The 17,914-nt window shown below is 37.1% G+C and overlaps 1 protein-coding gene across 1 annotated transcript in view; it reads left to right on the top strand.

The window, feature by feature from the left end:
- The first annotated feature begins 775 nt into the window (after positions 1-775).
- Positions 776-17,914, top strand: part of lmx1al (LIM homeobox transcription factor 1, alpha-like) — a 33,973-nt gene continuing 16,834 nt past the window's right edge. Inside the window, exons 1-3 of the mRNA XM_058377317.1 lie at positions 776-1,035; positions 6,908-6,990; positions 11,733-11,916. Of these exons, the coding sequence (XP_058233300.1) occupies positions 992-1,035; positions 6,908-6,990; positions 11,733-11,916 (311 nt within the window). The 5' untranslated portion in view covers positions 776-991. The remainder of the gene's footprint in view (positions 1,036-6,907; positions 6,991-11,732; positions 11,917-17,914) is intronic.

Below are 17,914 nucleotides of genomic sequence, written 5' to 3'. Positions count from 1 at the left end.
AGACTGCGTCTCTGCGACAGTCCTGAGGTTTGAACTTAAACCTTCAGGACAAAAAGCTTATCCTCTGTTCCTCTTCTGCACCTTTAATGCAATAATGCAAACAGCATCGGTGCAGCTTAGAGCGCAGGAGGATTCTACTTGTAATACGGCACTTTGGTCAACACTGTCCGACTGTGTGTGTGTGTAAATAAATATATGGTGGAACAAAGGTCCAAAACCAATAGGTATGAATGGGTGAAAGTGTAATGAGAAGTGAACAGATGTATTGATTTTAAGTTGGTGTGTGAAAGCGGCTCCCCCCCTGCGGCCTGCCTTCTCCACTCAGTTCATATGAAAAAGATATGAAATATGTGAAGCATGTTGTCCCACTAGGATCAGCGAGAGATGTGAAAAATGAGAGAGATGGAGGTTGGTGGGGGGTGGGGGTGAAGAAGTAGATGAAAGATGAAGTGACAGTGAAGAGACAAGACAGGAGAGAGAGAGAGAGAGAGAGAGAGAGAGAGAGAGAGAGAGGGAAAGAGGGGAGAAGACAGAAAGACAACAATAGAGAAAGGAGGGAGTGAGGAATAGACTGAGCAAAGGAGAGAAGGAGAGAGAGACAGGAGGGAGGGAGTGTGTGTGTGTGTGAGAGAGAGAGAGAGAGAGAGAGAGAGAGAGAGAGAAAGTGAGAGACATGAAAGAGAAGAGAGAGAGAGACAGACAGAGAGAGAGAGAGAGAGAGAGAGAGAGAGAGAGGTGGGAGGAGTGAGGGAAATTAGAGAGAGATATATGAGCACATCACTAACTCTCTGTACCTCCATTGTGTGTTGCGGCTCTTCACCCGGTCACACAGCGCGCGCGCCTGCAGGATTTTTTTATTTATTTTTTTAAAACTCTAACTTCCGTTTCGGTTTGGTTTCTGTGCTCAGCCTCAGAGTGGACTTTAAGACACACATCGGTGTTTCATCCTCCTCATCCTCATCACGAGTGCACGTGCTCACCGGTGTCTTTGATGTTACCTATAGAAACCTCGGGAGGAGTGTGTTTCACCGTCAGGTAACTGCACACACCACACACCTGCATGCCGCGTGCACGCGCTTCCTCAGCGCGGACCTGGGTTGGGAAATGGTTTACAGGTTTGTGGAAGGCTTCTGCACAGCTATAGCACATTTCCTCATTTCAGGGTTTCTCTGTCAGGATAAGGAGACGAAAACACATCTGCAGTGTTGAGCTCACTCACACAGTCTTACAGGGAAAAAGTGTTCATTTTGTTCTTTAAGCTAACGGAGCTTTAGAGAACATTGGAGAACATTATTCAGCAGGGTCCGAGGAAGTATTATGAAAACAGCACGAGCACTTTGCTGTACAATCCTGAGCAGGATGAAGAGGCAGAGGAATTAATGCATTTTAGGGGGAAAAACAACAGCAATAACAATTTTATAATAAAAATGCTACCGGAACATTATAGAAACGTTTAGAAATGTAAAACTTTCTGATAAAACTTGATAAAATAAATAAATAAATACATAAATAAAAGGCTAAACTAAAGATGTGCAACAAGGCTTCTGGGGGATTTCTTAAGGATTGCATCAGTAAAACAACGGATAATAAATCCGTTTATAAATCTTTTATAAAAAAAATTTAAGAGTAATGAAAACAACAACAACAACAACAACAACAATAATAATAATAATAATAAAGGCAGAAAGTCTGCTCCTCACACAAGAACAAACCTAAAGAGTGTTAGATAAACGCTAACTTTCTTTCTAAACACAGAAATATTACTTCAGCTCCAGGATATATATATATTTTTTCTTTTTATGAATTTATTTTTAGATTGTCTCATTGTCAGGAGCCTGCAGGAAAATTGTTGTGAAGAGACTCACGAATAAATAAATCACGAATGGTTTCCAAAAGAATCCTCCTGTAAAGAAAAAGGCCTACAGGTTCTCTGTGGAACATTATTGTGTAATGTTCAGAAAAACCTTCAGCTTCATTTGTAGCCTGAATGTTAGGACAACTTCACACACAACTCCAAGGAGCCGGGGATGGTTTCACACTTCTACTTCTTTATAATAAAGTATATACACTACGTTCACTTGAATTCCTAAAGTATATATATGTATGTATCTAAAGTCATAACGTCATTCTTAATGTAGTACATCCTGGGTAATAATCATTGAACGTTCATAAATGTAAATAAGTGGAAAAGTGTACAGTGCTGAGCTTAGTCTGTTGTAAATTTACAGCTATTGCTGTCAGAATTGTTCCTCTGGGCATCTTTGGTCTTTGGGTGGTCCAGTAGGACACTGTTTTTCCTGAAATGAGAGTTTTCTTCATGATTTAAGCTTTACGGATGAACTCCAACCAAGAAAACAACCCAACGGACTTGTTTAGCGTTTTATTTTTATTTCTGTATAATTTTTTTTTTGGAAATCTTTAAGGTGACAAAACCTATATATATATTTTTTTAATGAATCGTGGCCTGAATAATTTTTATGTGCATATTAATTCATCCCATTGTTTTGGCTTTCTTTTTTAATTTTTAAAATGTATTTTTTTTACATTTACAGATTCAATTAAATTTTTGTTGCTGTTTTTAATGATGATGATGATGATTTTTTTTTCTGAGCACTATCCCAAACACTAAACAGAAGCCCTACGTCAAAACCAGTAAGAGCACTGGTACTAATTATGACACACTATTACGTAGCTCCAGTCCTGAACCACTTTGTCTGAGTGACATTAATAGATTTTCGGGGGTTTTTTCTCCCCCAAACAGGCCTCCAAATAATTGTCCTGATCCTGCATGTCACACACTCAAGCTAAAAGCGTCATAACACACAGATGTAAAACGATCCCAAATTATTATTATTATTATTATTATTATTATTATTATTATTATTATTATTATTATTATTAATAATAATAATAATAATAATAATAATAATTTATTTTTCATTATTATTATTATTATTGTTTATTTTTTCTGTAGCGTTATTATTTATGACATGATTATTGAAAGTGTCGCGTTTCATGTTTAGTCAGTTTTCATGTAAAATCTGTACGCAAATATGTTTGTAACACGTTTCTTAAAATGTGTTTTTACATTTCCATGTTCTCATGGAGAAATCATGCATAATAATCATGCAATTCAGGTTAAATAAGCCTATAGGCTATAAGAACAGCTAGCACATTAATACCAGCTCTCATTAATAAACCAGACAGTGTCAAAAGCAATAAAATACAATTCACATCAAATTCAAAACTGCTTTCAGTTTAATTGAATTTCGGTCTTGCAAACTAATAATGCCTGTCATTTTCCACTATTGATTGATTTGTATTTATTATTATTATTATTATTATTATTATTATTATTATTATTATTATTATTATTATTATTATTATTATTGTTGTTGTTGTTGTTGTTGTTATTATTATTTCTGTCTTTTTATGAATAAAACCAATAATTATGTCATTTGCACGTGAAGCTTGTCGAGAGTCATGTCAGGATTTCTGGGGAAAAAATAAACAACATATTTATTTATCAGCGATGACACTAATTTGAACACGTTTGTAAAAGATTGTACTGAAATCCCAATAATTACGCAGGATTATTTGTATTTAGTTGAATCTAAATTTCTCACTCAAATAAAATAATTCACAGTTTAACGGAATCAAATGCTGGAAGAAACCCGAAGAGTTGAAATCTACAGGAACCAGATTTATTTTTAGTTTTAGCTGAAAGGCGACAAAACCCTAACTTAATTTATCTGATAAAAAAAATGTAAAATAAATAAAACATCTATCTATCTATCTATCTATCTATCTATCTATCTATCTATCTATCTATCTATCTATCTATCTATCTATCTATCTAAGTTTATACCTAAATATAATACAGACCACAGGCCTAGTTGTTTCGGTATTTGGGACTAAACGGTAGACCACAAAATGTGTCCAGGACGTGTATGAGGATGTTAATGTAATAACTAGAAGAATTCACAGAAAAAGGGACATGTCGGTGTGTTACCGCAGTGCAGTCCCGCGCGCGAGCTCTGCGGCTCCCGCTTTCTGCCGCAGACACTTTTTAAAGTAAATATTTTTGTTTTAGGTTTCTTTAAAAATAGAATTAAAAACAATTACGGCAGGACAGTTTATATTGTACTGGCCTTCACTGCTTTCATTTTAGAATTGGGAACAGATCACATATGGACGCGCGCGCAAAAAAAAAAAAAAAATAATAATAATAATTAGATTTTATTAGATGTGCATTACGTTAAATGAAATATAATACAGTTATACAAATGCAAGGCTCAGTAAATAAAAATAAATTGAACTGATATAAGGTTGAATATCGTGTAATAATAATAATAATAATAATAATAATAATAATAATTATAATAATTTATTTGAGTTGAGATTAGATGAAGATGACTGCTTATTTTTCCTTTTTTTGATAGATAGATAGATAGATAGATAGATAGATAGATAGATAGATAGATAGATAGATAGATAGATAGATAGATAGATAGATAGATTATTTTTTCTTCCTCTCCTCACGACACTTTAAGGAATAACTTTGCAAAACTTATTTTCCTGTTAATCGTGTTAAATATTAAATTTTGTAGAAATGTGAGCCGGCACGTGCGTTAATGTAAAATATCGGCACGTCCGGGATATATAAAAATGTTGGAACCGAAACCTCTAAAATAAATATGTAGAGCAGCAGTAGGCCTAGACTCCCGATCTGAACCAAGCTGAACCTGTGGTGGTGGTGGTGGAACCATGCAAGGACACTTTTATACCTTGAAGATCAAGCTTTACTAAAGGTGAAAGGTCATTATGGTCCAAATCAAATCAAATCAAATCTGTCTTTATTGTCACAACATCAACAACACAAGTGTAGAAGTGAGTGGAATTGTTTAGTGCAGCTCCAGACATTGCAGTTGTAAATGTGCAAAACTACAAAATGTACAATATATATATATATATACTTGTGCAACACTGATAAGTACAGTGAAAAAATGCAGATAGATAGATAGATAGATAGATAGATAGATAGATAGATAGATAGATAGATAGATAGATAGATAGATAGATAGATATGCATTATATATATGGTCCAGTTAAGCACCTCACAGCTTGTTTTAATAGGTGCACTTTATCCACATTTTGGGATATCCAAGGTAAGGTACAGTTTAGTACCATTATTGTGTGAGAGTATAAGGGACCTTCAGATATTAAAGAATTGAATATTAGATATTAAAGATATGGAAGAAAGCACAGATCACAAACGGTACAGTTTACTGCATTAATTACTATAAGTACTGCAACAGCACGAGTATCTCAGTCTTTTATTCTCTTCACTGATACTCTGTTTATATAATTATTACCACAATTATATTGGTAAGGCGGTGGTAGTTCACGTGGTTAAGGCTCTGTGTCGTTGACCAGAAGATCAGGTTCAAACCCCAGCACTGCCAAGCTACCACTGTTGGGCCCTCAACCCACCCTGCTCCAGGGGTGCTGTATCATGGCTGACCCTGCACTCTGACCCCAAAACCGCTAAGGATGGGATATGCGAAGAAAGAATTTCACTGTGCTGTAACATGTGACAAATAAAGGCAACTTAACACTCTTCACTAGATTAATATTCATCACTGATAGTCTTTATTACTACTTTTTTAATAATACTGTTAGTAAACTACTTTAGTAAATACTTTAGTAAAATTCTATAGTGCTTTTATTAACACTCACTGATACTCTAGACTTCACTAAAACGTTTCATGAAACTCTATTAGTACTCTTTATTAATTTTCTTTATATTCTTCACTGATACTCTTCATTACTATTCTGTTCATACTCTTAATGGATACTCTTATCAGAATACTCTAGAATAATATACATCATTTATACTCTGTTAATACACTGTATTGCTACTCTTTATTAATTCTCCCTATGAATATGCTTTGTTGCTTCTCTTTCAATACTATTTAATAATATTCTTCATTAAAACTTGTTATTAATACTCTTCATTGAGATTCTAGATTCATATTCATCATTGATACTCTATTAGTACTACTATTACTGCTCTTTATTAATTCTCCTTATTAATATGCTTAAAAATTGCTTCTTTTTTAATGCTATATTAGTACCACTATTACTACACTTTATTAATAATCTATTAACACTCTTTATTGATACTTTATTAAAATGTATGGAGCCCCTGTATTTATTACTGCAGTAATTCACTATTTTGGCATATTATTTGTTTACATTTTACCTGAGAAGTGTGTTTCCCTTTTAAGCCCTAAAGCTGTTTACTTGGAGCTTTAAATATTAGAAAAATAAATATTTTTTAAAATATAGGCCTGCTGTTTTTAATCTGTTAATCTTAAATTCTCGTGTAGATTAACCTAAACCTGTGTGTTTATGATTATTTACCTTCACATATATTCACCTGTGTGGGTGTAATTGTTCATGAACCCCTCAAATGACCCTGCTTGGATTGATGTGATTCATTCATTTTACAGATGTGATTTTGAAATATTCTGTAATTTTCTGCATCTGTACCCTGCATCTGTACCCCCCCCCACATGTGTTCTCCATTTGAGTAGTTTCACACGTGATCTTTTTTTTTTCCTTAACAATTCTGCACGTAGGTTTTTTCACATCCAGAAGATCCATGAACGCCTCACACCATTCATTTACCCTCACGTGATTTTCTCACATGATTCACGTTTTCACGTGCCATTTCTTTTCTCATGATGTCATATTTCTGTCGTTTACGTTTCAGGACACAACATGGTGAAATTCACCTCCATATCATTTTTCTTTGTATTTTTTTTTGCATGTCATGTTTTTCAGCCCGTGTTTGCTGGGATGTGTGAATATTTATCGGATTATTGTGTGTTTTTCCTCACAGTCAGCACTCAGAAGGCCCGAACGGTATGAAAACAGAGGAAAACCAGTCATGTCTGCAGCAGGCTCCGTCTTCCACACCTTTTGGTGAGAAAACCGAATATCACGTGTGTTTGTGAACCACAACGATGCTTTACTTTCAGATTACTATTTCAAACTAAAGCCATTTTGTTCAGAGAAGTGATTAGCCTGTAAACTATTGTATTTGTGTATATTTTGATGTAATCACTAATTACATCAATCTATATCTTAACGGTATGTTTAGTAGGATTTAGGTCTCAGGAAATATATATAACAACACACACACACACACACCTATATCAAGGTTTTTATTAATAAATAAAACAGGAAAATCCGATTCACAGCATTTATTATTATCATTATTATTATTATTATTATTACCTTTGTAACCTTATTATTATTATTATTTGCTCAATAATAATATTATTTGCTCTTTATTATGTCTTCATGTCCAGGCAACAGTAATGTAACCTTTTTACCAGAGAGTGTGTGTTATATGATGCATGGAAGCTTGTGTTGCACCGTGTTGTTTTGTTCAGGGCCGAGACACAGTATTTTAACCTTTAATGGTGATGCACTGAGTATCCATTGCAGAGGACTGGATTTAATTGGATTATTTTTATGCCCAGATGTGCAGAATTGAACACATTTTAAAGCATGTCGTCGTTGTGTCTCAAATATTTTACATATATTACGTGAGGTTAGTGTTAGAGCGTTAGTGTCCGATCAGCAGATCGGATATTACAGAGTAACCGGCTGATGCGTGTATGGAAAATGGAAAAAAAAAGTGGGAGGTAATTAATAAAAACAGCATAAGTAGTTTTGTAGTCTGCTGTGTAGGAAACCCACATATCCACTGTTCCACGTGTTCCAGCTGTGATTCTGCTTCACTTCGGTGATTTTCCTGTTTTTTATACACCTCATTTAACTCATCAATTAAATCCCATGTTCTGTTCAGGATTAAAGGCAAAAAATCATCAACATCTGGATATCCAAATTCTCAGAAATAAAGAAATTAACAAGGTTTTTCTTCTCGCCAGAGGGGTAAAATGAAGTGCAAATGAAGAATTTCAAGTGCAAGTGCAGAATTTGCTTTTTAAGCACCATTGAAACCACTGATCTACCTAAATGGGGCGGTGGTAGCTCAAGTGGTTAAGGCTTTGGGTCGTTGACTGGACGATTGGGGTTCAAGCCCCAACACTGCCAAGTTGCCACTGTTGGGCCCTTGAGCAAGGCCCTTAACCCTCTCTGCTCCAGGGGTGCAGTATCATGGCTAACCCTGCGCTCTGACCCCAACCTCCAAGGATGGGATATGCAGAGGGGGAATTTCACTGTGCTGTAATATATATATGTGACAAATAAAGGAGACTTAAATACTAACAGGAGAAAAAGTACATAACATTTTCTACCATTACAGCAACAAGAAACAGTACAGTTTCATGAAGATAATCAGCTACTGGTTTCTGTGCAGTGTGATTGGTTGATGTTAGCATAGACTTGGTGATGATCAGGACCATATACTGGTGCTGTGTATCACAATATTGTCTTCATATGGTCGTATCACTCAGCCCTGGTGTCCAGTATGATGATCAACCTTGACTTTGAGGAGTTTATAATTCTAATAATTCACCAATGATATCATGTCTTGTACACAATCCAATCAAAGTCCAATCCAGTTATTATGTTTTTACTCTGCAGTATGTTCTAGTGTTAATTCATTTGGTTTTTAAATAAAGACAAAACCTCTGCGTCAAAGTTAAAGACGTAAACACTGCAGAGCTGTGAGGCACTGCAGCCTTCCTGAGCGTGATATATATTTTTATACCGGTGTGATAATTAGCGTAAACTGTGATGAAAGGTAAAGCGATTAGCGCAGCATGTATAAGTGACATATTAGCCTACGTATACATCCAATTCCGCTCGTATTATAGCAAATCAAATAAAGACTTTTAGTTCAGCAAAACCCCGGTGATTTGAGTCGTACCGGCGCTCAGTGGTGCTACGTCTAGATGAACGGCAGCGTGCTGTTATAGACGAGTGCATGGTGTTACTCATGAACATGATCTTCAGGAGGTAGAGAAAAAAGGTTCAGTGGATGATTAAGGGTTCTGTCTTCGGATAGAAAAACACTTTTTTGGAGAAACTTTAAGGGGTTTTTTTTCCACAGACTGGCAACCCAAGAACCCTTTAAGGCATGGCGTCTCATAATTTTATAGTGTATAAAACACTCCAGTGCAGTAAAGCCTGGATAGGTATTAGAGACACAGAGATGTTTTTAATTCCTGAGCTTTCCAGTGCGTCCACAGAACCCTAAGAGAACCCACATTGAGAACAGCTCTGTGTACAGGCTTTTGGTCCTATGATGTTTACAGTAATTGGGTTTGTGAGATTGCAGGCAGAATTTTTACACCGCTCTCCCCGAGTCAGTGTTTTTAAAGGCAAGATGGAGTACTGGAGTAATACATAATGTTTATTTTGCTGGGTTTTTTTGCACTAGTGAACACTGCTTCATCAAAAACTATAAAGAAGGTGTAAGCTCCGCCCACTTTATAATCACACCATATCATATTCTGTATCATTTCATATTCTAAAAAACATGTTTTCTGATACATGTGTGAGTATCTGGAGAGTTTATGTGTGGTTATGAAATACATGTCAATTTCAAATTTTAAAATGTTTATTATTATTTATAATTACTCAGGTATTGTCAAGGAATTTATCCTGGAAAATGTGATCAAAACTTTTTTTGTAATAGCATATAGTGGGTTTTTTAATCACACATAAATACACAGATAAACACATGCATAAACATACACACACACATACATGCACATATAAATACACACACACACTTATAAACACATATAAACACATACACACATATAAACACACACAAACACATGCATAAACACACATACATACACACACATAAAAAAAACACACATAAACACATGCATAAACACACACACATAAATACACACAAACACAGACACACACACATAAATACACACAAACACAGACACACACACATAAACATGTGCATAAACACACATGCAAACACACATAAACACAAGCATAAACACACACAAACACATAAGAACACCCACACATAAATACACAAATAAACACACACACATAAATACACACATAAACACATGCATAAACGCACACACACACACATATATAGACATATGCAAACACAAATACACACATAAACACACAAGAGCACACACGAACACACATGAACGTACACATAAACACACATATGAACACACACAAACATACACATAAACACACATATGAACGCACACATAAACAAACATGAACACACACACACGAACATACACATAAAAATACACACAAACACACATATGAACACACACGAACGTACACATAAACACACATATGAACACACACACACGAACATACACATAAAAATACACACAAACACACATATGAACACACACGAACGTACACATAAACACACATATGAACACACACACACGAACATACACATAAAAATACACACAAACACACATATGAACACACGAACGTACAAATAAACACACATATGAACACACACACACGAACATACACATAAAAATACACACAAACACACATATGAACACACACGAACGTACACATAAACACACATATGAACGCACACATAAACAAACATGAACACACACACACGAACATACACATAAAAATACACACAAACACACATATGAACACACACGAACGTACACATAAACACACATATGAACACACACACACGAACATACACATAAAAATACACACAAACACACATATGAACACACACGAACGTACACATAAACACACATATGAACACACACACACGAACATACACATAAAAATACACACAAACACACATATGAACACACACGAACGTACACATAAACACACATATGAACACACACGAATGTACAAATAAACACACATATGAACACACACACACGAACATACACATAAAAATACACACAAACACACATATGAACACACACGAATGTACAAATAAACACACATATGAACACACGAACGTACACATAAACACACATATGAACACACACGAACGTACACATAAACACACATATGAACACACACAAACGTACACATAAACACACATATGAACACACACAAACACACATATGAACACACATAAACACACATATGAACACACACAAACATACACATAAACACACATATGAACACACAAACACACATATGAACACACACATAAACACACATATGAACACACACAAACACACATATGAACACACACAAACACACATATGAACACACACATAAACACACATATGAACACACATAAACACACATATGAACACACAAACACACATATGAACACACACATAAACACACATATGAACACACAAACACACATATGAACACACACATAAACACACATATGAACACACATAAACACACATATGAACACACAAACACACAAGAACACATACATAAGAACACACATGAACAGGTCAATGAATGTCATGTGATGAAATAAGTTGCACTACACAAACTTGATTGCGAGTGTGGAATCTACTGAGTAACAAACAGATTGTGCCGTGTTTTAGCTGTAAATCTTAATAAACCAGTTCTAACGCAAAGGTAAATCTGAATCATCCGTAATAAACGAATCAGACGTTACTCCATCCGTATGAAATGATAAACAAACGCTGCCTGTGCATTTTACTGCTTGTTACCATGACGAGTCCTCACTGTGTTTGATGTGTGTGTGTTTGATGTGTGTGTGTGTGTTTCCACAGAGCATGTGGGCGGAGGTGAGGTGTGTGCAGGGTGTGAGTCGCCCATCGCTGACCGCTTCCTACTGCGTGTGAATGACCAGTCGTGGCACGAGACGTGTGTGAAGTGTGCTGTGTGTCTGAGCACGCTCAGTGGGACGTGTTACTCCAGAGACCGGCTGCTCTACTGCAAACACGACTACGAGAAGTAAGACTTAGTACACCTCACACACACACACACACACAGGAGTCTCAACACACCTCTCACACACACACACATACACACACAGACAAATGTCTGTATGCCCCTCCAACACACACACATAGGAGTCTCACACAAGAGTCTCAGTGTGACTTACACATACACAGACACACACAAGTCTCATATGCCTCATACACACACACACAAACACACACACATAAGAGTCTCAGTACACCTCATATATACACAAATACACACACACACACACACACACACGTCTCAGTACGCCCCCCACATACACAAACACACACACATAAGAGTCTCAGTACACCTCATATATACACAAATACACACACACACACGTCTCAGTACGCCCCCCACATACACAAACACACACACATAAGAGTCTCATTACGCCACACACACACACTTTCTTTTTTACTATCTATCTATCTATCTATCTATCTATCTATCTATCTATCTATCTATCTATCTATCTATCTATCTATCTATCTATCTATCTATCTATCTATCTATCTATCTAGCTTGCTTGCTTGCTTGCTTGCTTGCTTGCTTGCTTGAAGGACAGATCTTTCCTGAACCTGTGCTTCATAACACTGGTGTATCACGTTGTTTTTAATATTCTGACAGGAGGGAGACGAGCTTGTAGTGCAGAAGTGGAATGTATCTCAAATAGAAATGAATCTCAGCTGTGTAATACTGGTGTGCTAAAGAGCCGTGGCGTTTGATTAAAGGAAGCCCCGGCGGTGACATCACAGGGGTCAGAGAGATGAAGGACGAGCTCGCTGGCTGCTATCGCTGTTGTGAAAAGTGTCAGACGCTGCAGCCAGCGGAGGCTCTTCCTCCTCCAACCCACATCTGGAGCTGTCCCAGAGGGAGCTGGGAAAGGAGGAGAGAGAGAGAGAGAGAGAGAGAGAGAGAAGGAGAAGAGAGTGACAGAGAGAGAGAGAGAGAGAGAGAGAGAAAGGGAGATAGAGAGTGAGGGAGGAGAGAGAGACAGAGAGAGAGAAATGAGAAGGGAGAAGGGAGGATTTTAGAACAGATAGCCGCTCCTTGTACAGCGATTATGAAAAAGCCCTCGATTCATTTCTCATGACCTTCACAGAAATGTTATAAGAGAATAGATTTAAAAGTAACAGGATGTAGTTCAACACAAAACTTTAAATATATCTGAATCAAAACTAGCCTTTTTCTTCAGTCACGGATAAAAACACGGAAAAAAACACACTTCACCTCCAACATCAACTCTCATCCAGCCAAAGCCCTGAACCTGTTCCACTTAGAAACACAATCCTCAGCACAGGGACGGAAAAACCTTTTATTTCTGTTTGACGTTTATGTTTTGTACGCTGAAATCTAATCCTAAAGCGAGCGTACACAACAGCCTCACACTTATCTACACACCTACAGTGCCTTTCTTTACTCCACTTCACTCCTTTAGCTCAGAGAAATGACGGTTAGATTCTGTTCTTTAATAGACCATGTGTATTTTTTTAAAGTGGGCGTGACATATGCATATGATATGTAAATAAAGGGGCAGGGCTTGTTTCCACCTAACTGAAGCTGATTGATCATTATTTATTTATGTCTTTGGGCAGTTTCATGGATCATTTCTTTGTCTCCTCTTTTCACCTTTCTTTGTTTTCATTTTTCTTTTCAGTGAACATTTTTTCTTTATTTTATTTTTTCTTTCTTTCTTTTTTTGCTATACACCTGTGTCACACTTTTGCCTTTTCTTTGTTATTCATTCTTTCTTTCTTTCTTTCTTTCTTTCTTTCTTTCTTTCTTTCTTTCTTTCTTTCTTTCTTTCTTTCCTTCCTTCCTTCCTTATCATATCCTTCTTTCACACTTTTTCCTCTTTCGTTCTTTCTTTCTTTCTTTCTTTCTTTCTTTCTTTTTTTCACTGAATTTGTTTTCTTCAATTATTTTTTATTTCCTTCTTTCTCAATTTTCTTTCTTTCTTTCTTTCTTTCTTTCTTTCTTTCTTTCTTTCTTTCATTCTTCTTCTTTGTGTAAAAACTGATATAGAAACAGAATTGTAATGTCTGATCCGTTTAAAAGAGTCATGACAGAAACATGTGTAAGCGTCTCATCCTCCAGGACAGCACTGACCCATCTCTCTCAAACTCCCAGGAGACGTAACATCACCCTGACAGATACGACACAAAATCCCTTCAATCTCCATTTTGCCTTCTTGAACGAGTCTTCAGGAGGAAAACGTTTACACGTCCTCCTTTCTCAGTAACATACGATAACATTTATTAATATCCGCTATAACATAATAATAAGTGAGAACAGGAAATTAAAACATTAAATGTAAATATAAATGGATAAAAGTTAAACTATTTTACTCTTCAGTTCATTTGAAAACATTTTCTTAAATAGGGATGAAAAGTATTTTTCATGATTTTCATGATGTTTTCATGATGTCTCCAGTCTCTGTACTATGGATGTCATGAGTAGGCGTTCCTATTACTGGTTGCCATAGTAACAATGTTTTACTGAGGATGGAGCAAACTAGCATTCCTCTTCTCAACTCTTGCAGCTAAAAATGAAACATTCTGGAGGGAGATTTGTTGTTTTTGTATAAAATTCAGCAGCGTTTATCTGCATCATATCATACAAGATGAAGGAGAAGCAGTGTCTTTATTCCCATTGGTCACATCACTGGACACGCCCACATCTAGTCACCAAGAGCTCGCTGGCTGTATGTGTGAAGGTAGCATACATGTGCTCTGTAGCACACTCAGAGGAAAGCCCCCTATCTGCCCTCTTCCACATACACGAGCTCACAGACGCTCACGATTGGCTGAGGTCACTGTGATTGACAGGAGAGAGAGACTCTAAGCCCCTCCCCTTAGATGACTGTGGTGTCGACAGGACATAGCCTAATGATCGCTTTATAAGATGGTGAACAATATTAAAGTATGAAATATTTGTATGTGTGTGTGTGTGTGTGGAATGTTCAGTTGTGTGTCGTGGTATGTATCCCTATGCCAGACTTGGCACACTCCTGTGGCGATGACCTTGAGTGGATAAGCAACAATAACTCCTTGTGTTTCCTGCCGTCTGTCCATCAGCACCTCTCTAAACACACACACACACATACACACACACACACACACACATACACACACACACACACACACTCCTTAACCAGCAGGTGTGTGTTCTATTTAAAGGCTCAGAGAAAAACTGTGACAGTGAATTCAAGCAAAAAAAATGTTACATTTAAACTTTCTTTCTTTCTTTCTTTCTTTCTTTCTTTCTTTCTTTCTCACTGTTTTTGAGAGCTATGATACACTAATGCATTCTATCTCAAACCCTTTGTTTTTTTTCTCTTTTTTTAACCGCAGAGTATTTTCTCCAAGAAATTTGCATTCAGTTCCTTTTCAAACTGTTATATAAAGACACACACACACAGACACACACACACATATGCCTTGGGTACATACACCTCCCACGTTCATCAGTTTACAGTGTGGCAGATACACACACACACACACACTCACTCGTGCACTCCTCTGACTGTGTGTGTGTGTGTGTGTGCGCGTGTGTGCGTGTGTGTGTGTGTGTCACGCTCTTGCTGTTCTCAGTATGCAGCAGCAGTCCGTCACCCGGTGCTTTCTGTACACTCCAGTCCCACATTAATAAAGGCAGAGAGCCCCGGGGCACGGCGCCTGAGACCCGGTGCAAAATGAGTCAGAGTGAGGGGCACAGAGCCCCAATCTGCCCCTGCTGCACCCACAGCACCGTCACCATCAAAAGTAGCATCACCATCACTATCACCATCAATATCAGTACTATCATTACCATCACCATCAGTACTATACCACCATCACCATTATTACCAGCACCATCATCACCATCACCATCAGTACCATCACCATTACCATTATCACCATCCCTAACACCATCACCATCCTCTCTCCCTGGGCACTAAACCCCACAACGCAGTCTGCTGACTTCATCTCACTTCATCCATCCATCCAGATATTAGCTGTAGATCCTACTCGTTACTTTCTTTCTTTCTTTCTTTCTTTCTTTCTTTCTTTCTTTCTTTCTTTCTTTCTTTCTTCTTCTTCATTTCATTCTTTTCCTTCTCCTGACTACTTTCTATCATTTCAACATCTTCATCTTTATCTCTTTTTTGCTTTGTTTTCTCTTCTCTTCTGAGAGACACATTGCACTCCAGTGAGGTGTGTGTGTGTGTGTGTGTAGGTTTGTGTTATTCAGTCACTTTGGATGTTAGAGTGACTATTATGTAATGGCAGGATGAGTATAAACAGGAATAAGTGGATGAGGGTATATATTTGAGTGGATGAATGGATGAGTGTATGAGTGAATGAATAGATGATAGAATGAGTGTATTATTGTATGAGTGTTTAAGTGGATGAGTGAATGAGTGGATGAGTGTCTAAGTGAATGAGTGGATAAATGTATGAGTGTATAACTCAAGTGGATGAATGGACGAGTGTATAAGTGGATGAGTGGATGAGAGTATGAGTTTATAAGCAGATGAGTGGATGAGTGTATAAGTGGATGAGTGGATGAAGGGATGTGTGGATGAATGGATGAGTGTATAAGTGCATGAGTGGATGAGAATATGAGTGGATGAAAGGATGAGTGGATGAGTGTATAAGTATATAGAAGGATGAGTGGATGAGTGTATAAGTGGATGAGTGGATGAAAGTGTGTGTGGATGAATGAATAAGTGTATAAGTGAATGAGTGTATAAGTGGATGAGTGGATGAATGGATGAGTGTATGAGTGGAGGAGTGTATAAGTGGATGAGTGGATGAGTGTATATGTGGATGAATGGATGAATGTATAAGTGGATGAGTGGATGAATGTATAAGTGGATGAGTGGATAAGTGTATGAATGGATGAATGTATAAGTGGATGAGTGTATAAGTGGATGAATAGATGAGTGGATGAATGGATGAGTGGATGAATGTATAAGTGGATGAGTGTATAAGAGGATAAGTGGATGAGTGTATAAATGGATGAATAGATGAGTGGATGAATGGATGAGTGGATGAGTGTATAAGTGGATGAGTGTATAAGTGGATGAATGGATGAGTGTATGAGTGGATGAATAGATGAGTGGATGAATGGATGAGTGGATGAATGGATGAGTGGATGAATGTATAAGTGGATGAGTGTATAAGAGGATAAGTGGATGAGTGTATAAGAGGATAAGTGGATGAGTGTGTAAATGGATGAATAGATGAGTGGATGAATGGATGAGTGGATGAGTGTATAAGTGGATGAGTGTATAAGAGGATGAATGGATGAGTGTATAAGTGGATGAGTGTATAAATGGATGAATGGATGAGTGGATGAATGGATGAGTGGATGAGTGTATAAGTGTATAAGTGGATGAGTGTATAAATGGATGAATGGATGAGTGTATGAGTGTATGAGTGGATGAGTGTATAAGTGGATGAGTGTATGAGTGGATGAGTGTATAAGTGGATGAGTGTATGAGTGGATGAGTGTATAAGTGGATGAGTGTATAAATGGATGAATGGATGAGTGGATGAGTGTATAAGTGGATGAGTGTATGAGTGTATGAGTGGATGAGTGTATAAGTGGATGAGTGTATGAGTGGATGAGTGTATAAGTGGATGAGTGTATAAATGGATGAATGGATGAGTGGATGAGTGTATAAGTGTATAAGTGGATGAGTGTATAAATGGATGAATGGATGAGTGGATGAGTGTATAAGTGGATGAGTGTATAAATGGATGAATGGATGAGTGGATGAGTGTATAAGTGGATGAGTGTATAAGAGGATGAATGGATGAGTGTATGAGTGGATGAGTGTATAAGTGGATGAGTGTATAAATGGATGAATGGATGAGTGGATGAATGGATGAGTGGATGAGTGTATAAGTGTATAAGTGGATGAGTGTATAAATGGATGAATGGATGAGTGTATGAGTGGATGTGTGTATAAGTGGATGAGTGTATAAATGGA

Source organism: Hemibagrus wyckioides, linkage group LG24, assembly GCF_019097595.1.
Source record: "Hemibagrus wyckioides isolate EC202008001 linkage group LG24, SWU_Hwy_1.0, whole genome shotgun sequence".
In the NCBI taxonomy this organism is placed as follows: Eukaryota; Metazoa; Chordata; class Actinopteri; order Siluriformes; family Bagridae; genus Hemibagrus; species Hemibagrus wyckioides.
Note: the sequence above shows the minus strand (reverse complement) of the source record. Positions and strands in the feature narration are given on the sequence as shown.